The sequence below is a fragment of the Apaloderma vittatum genome, unplaced genomic scaffold (genome assembly GCF_000703405.1).
Source record: "Apaloderma vittatum isolate BGI_N311 unplaced genomic scaffold, ASM70340v1 scaffold26168, whole genome shotgun sequence".
NCBI classification, from domain to species: domain Eukaryota; kingdom Metazoa; phylum Chordata; class Aves; order Trogoniformes; family Trogonidae; genus Apaloderma; species Apaloderma vittatum.
In genome coordinates this window covers 2,548-6,087 of record NW_009732846.1, presented here as the reverse complement: position 1 = coordinate 6,087, position 3,540 = coordinate 2,548, and the positions used below count along the sequence as shown (strand labels likewise).

Genomic DNA, 3,540 nt, shown 5'->3' with positions numbered 1-3,540 from the left:
GGGGGAGGCTTGGGTAACACCCGTCTTTCCAGGGAACCAAATTCATTTCTTAGAAACTCTTAATGGTTGGAGCTCATTATCAGATGTATTAATAGCTCTGTCATTTCACAGGGAAAGGGACACAAACTCCTCTGTGCTTTGTGTCAAAATATTGACACAGGCTGAGTGCAGACAGAGATTAGAGAGGCGCAGGCAGCAGGGAAGGGCATTTCTCCTCCCCTCCTGGTTCTGCTCTTCCCTCTGTTCCCGGCAGGATCTCTCTGAGCGAAAGCAGATCACTCAGGATACGATGGAGGAGGGGAGGGTTTCCTGACCTGCTGCAGTCTCGAAGCCCCGTTCCAACACTGGCAGCTCAAAGGGGAGAAGCAAAGACTCTGCTGGGATCCATCCCAGTGCTTAGCGGGCACTGGGAGCCTGCGAGTGCCCCACAGCGAAGAGCAGTGGGGCTGCTCCTGCCTGGAGGAGTGTGCTGGTTGGTGACCCACGTGAGGTCAATTTACACCCAAAGATTTCTGTCCCAGTGAAATGGGGGCAGAACCACAGTGTGGGGAGGGTGCTCGAACCTGTACTTGTTGGCGCCCGTGGTCGAGGTGGTGCTGGCCCAGGCAGAGGGGTCTGAACAGCTGCAGGCTCCAGCTGGGGCTGTTTTCCTGAGAGCTTTGCACAGAAAACCTCCCACGTTTGTCTCTTCAGGTTTTCTGTGGGACATGAGGCCACTGGACGGTGCAGATCAGGGTGATTGGGACGTGAGGTCAGTCACCAGTCCCTGGCAGCGGGTGGCAGAATTTCTGCAGGCGGTGAGTGTCTGGGCTTCAGAGTATGAGGCTGAACAGCATCCTTGGGGAAGCAGATGGGCCAGGACAGGTCCTCAGTGACCTCAGTGTCCTCCCAGGACAAGAAAGGGTCTCTCGGGACTAAAACTCCCCTGTGAGTGCCTAAAAGCATCTTTCCAGCATCACCCAAAGCACACAGCAGACGTCACCTTGAACGCACCCAACGTGTGACCTGATCACCCTCAGAGTGACTCTGAGGGGGATAATAAACTGCAGCAAATCAAAGTGTCTTTTGGAGACGGGTGAGTGGTTGTAACTGGGCAGGTAAAGGCGTGTTATGTCTTTCAGGGCTGCTCTACCGAGTAGTTTCCAGCCCCCATCTCGGCTTCTTTGGGGGTATTAGCGGAGCTGGAGGGCAGAAGGGGCAGGATGGCAAAAGGACAAGTACCTGGAAGGAGACACATTTGGGGGGCATGTGCTGGTTCCTGGGAGGTTTGGAGCTGAGCTGAAAAACCAGCCCTGCCATTTCCTGCTGCCTGCGTTGAGGAAATTGGACGTAATGCTCGGAGGGAAGAAATTGTGCTGGCCCGTGGCACTTCCTTGACTGCCCTGATGGGTCAAAAGACAAACACCAGTATCACAATTTCCATTTGCTATAAGGGGTGTGTTTTGCCTTTGTTTTCTGGAAAGATCGATCTGGTGCTGAAGGCAAGAGAAAACGCATTAACAATTCTTGATAACGACGGCATTTTTATCAGACTTCACATATTTGGTCTCTGTATCAGAGGCGCTGGCCAATCCGTCAGTGCCTCAACAGTTGGGTCAGGAGGCAAAATCAGGGCGGCTGCGGCGATAAACTCACCTCAAGCGTCGGTGTTGGGGCGGTGCAGTGATAGAGGATAGGGGTGTCTGGAGCAAAGGGCTGGGCACAGCTCCTGCCTATATACGCCCTGCCCTGGGCCAGGCAGTGCAAGAGCTGCCATGGAGCCACCAGCAGCTGGGGCCATGAGGTGGCTGGTGCTGGGCCTGCTCTGCTTCCACCTCGGGGAGGGGGTAGTGAGGTGAGCCCCAGGGTGAGGATGGGTGCAGGGTCTGGCGTCGGAGCGGGGTTTGCCCTCAGCACGTTGGTGTGCACAGAGCCGCCCGGCGTCTCACTGCCATCTGCCCCCCATGCAGGATCCCCCTGAAGAAAAGCAGATTCCTAGGGGAGGTGATGGGAGAGAAGGTGGTGCCAGAGAGTTTCCTGAAGAATCTCAGAGGAGACCCCGGTAGGAGATACCAGCCCAGCAATGCTGTGGCTTATGAGCCGCTAATGAACTACCTCGACGTAAGTATTAAGAGTTTTTCCTTCTTTCCCTGAGCCACCCAGCTCTGGTTTTTGGGGATGCTCTCATCCTTTCCCAGCTGCCTTCCGGAAGCTCTGCAGGGGGTGGCTCTTCTCCATCCCTAGGCACAAGGCGAGGGGCTGTGCTGGCAGGGGCAGGAGCTTTGCTGTCTTTGTAGCCTGGCTCCAAGGGCTGGGTGATGTTGGGAGACGTCTTATCGTGAACTGATTTCCCTGCTCTGAAAAAGCAGAGTTTGGTGGTTATTAAAGGCCAAATCTACTACTCCTGGTCTTGCTGCTGACTTTGTTATGTTGTAGGCAAATCATTGCCCTTTTCTGTGCTTTAACTGCCCTGGAGGTACTCAAGGACTACAAGCCCTTACCAGTTTGGGTTTCTCAGCTGACAGGGGGGCAGAGAGCTGAAAACACTCAAAAAACCAGCCCGAAACCAAAATGCACCCATGCTCTTGTTCACAGTCCTTCTACTTCGGGGAGATCAGCATCGGGACCCCCCCGCAAAATTTCCTGGTGCTCTTCGACACCGGCTCTGCCAACCTGTGGGTGCCCTCCATCTACTGCCAGACTGCAGCCTGCGGTGAGCATCCTTTGGGGCACACGGTCCCCACCCACCACCGCTCTCCAACATCCCTTGCACACTACAGGCTGGAGCCGTGACATGGAAATCAGTGAGAGCTGGTGGGGTTTGGGGTTTGCTCGGTGACACCGGCGCGGCTGGTTTTGCACAGCCCCTTCCCTGTGAGGTCCCTTCCTTGGGGATTTCTGCCCAGGGCAGGGGAACAGGGATGCTGAGCCAAGGGCAGGGTGAGACCTGGGGGCTGTGACCTTCTCTCCTTGCAGAGAATCATGCCAGGTTCAACTACAACCTGTCGTCCACCTTCTCGGGCACCAATGTGACCTACACCCTGAACTACGGGTTTGGTGACGTGTCGGTGGCGTTAGGGTACGACACTGTGACAGTAAGTGACTTCTGACGCGTTGCTGCAATCAGGGTAAGAAGTGGCCGACTGATCAGTCCAATTAAGTTAAAAATTAGAAAGTACTTTTTTCTGTTGGATATTAATGACTGAATCTACCATGTAGAGTTTTTAGCATGTCAGCATAAATTTACTCAGAGACTGGGAGCCCTCCGGGATTTTCATCACTGTTTTGGGCTAAGGGCTATCTTTGGCCACAAGTGTCTGCTTTTTACACCGATGGCTGAGCTTTTTCATTACAGAGCATAAGGAAAGTTCTGTTGTGAGACTTGCACACAGTGTAAGTATGGTTTTAAACTGCTTTGAGTGAGGTGAACAGTTTTTGTGGGTATTTTAATGAAATAATAAAGGCGATGGGACAAAGACTATGAGCCAGGCTGCTCCCGATTCCATCTCCTATCTGCATTGGGGAAGAACTCAGCACCTCTCCATGCAGATTTACCCTTCT

At 53.7% G+C, this 3,540-nt stretch overlaps 1 protein-coding gene across 1 annotated transcript in view; it reads left to right on the top strand.

Annotated features, from left to right (window-relative positions):
- Positions 1–1,778: 1,778 nt before the first annotated feature.
- The window catches only part of LOC104278644 (pepsin B-like), a 3,339-nt gene continuing 1,577 nt past the window's right edge, over positions 1,779–3,540 (top strand). Inside the window, 4 exon segments of the mRNA XM_009875672.1 lie at positions 1,779–1,834; positions 1,950–2,100; positions 2,575–2,692; positions 2,956–3,074. Coding sequence (XP_009873974.1) covers positions 1,779–1,834; positions 1,950–2,100; positions 2,575–2,692; positions 2,956–3,074 — 444 coding nt within the window.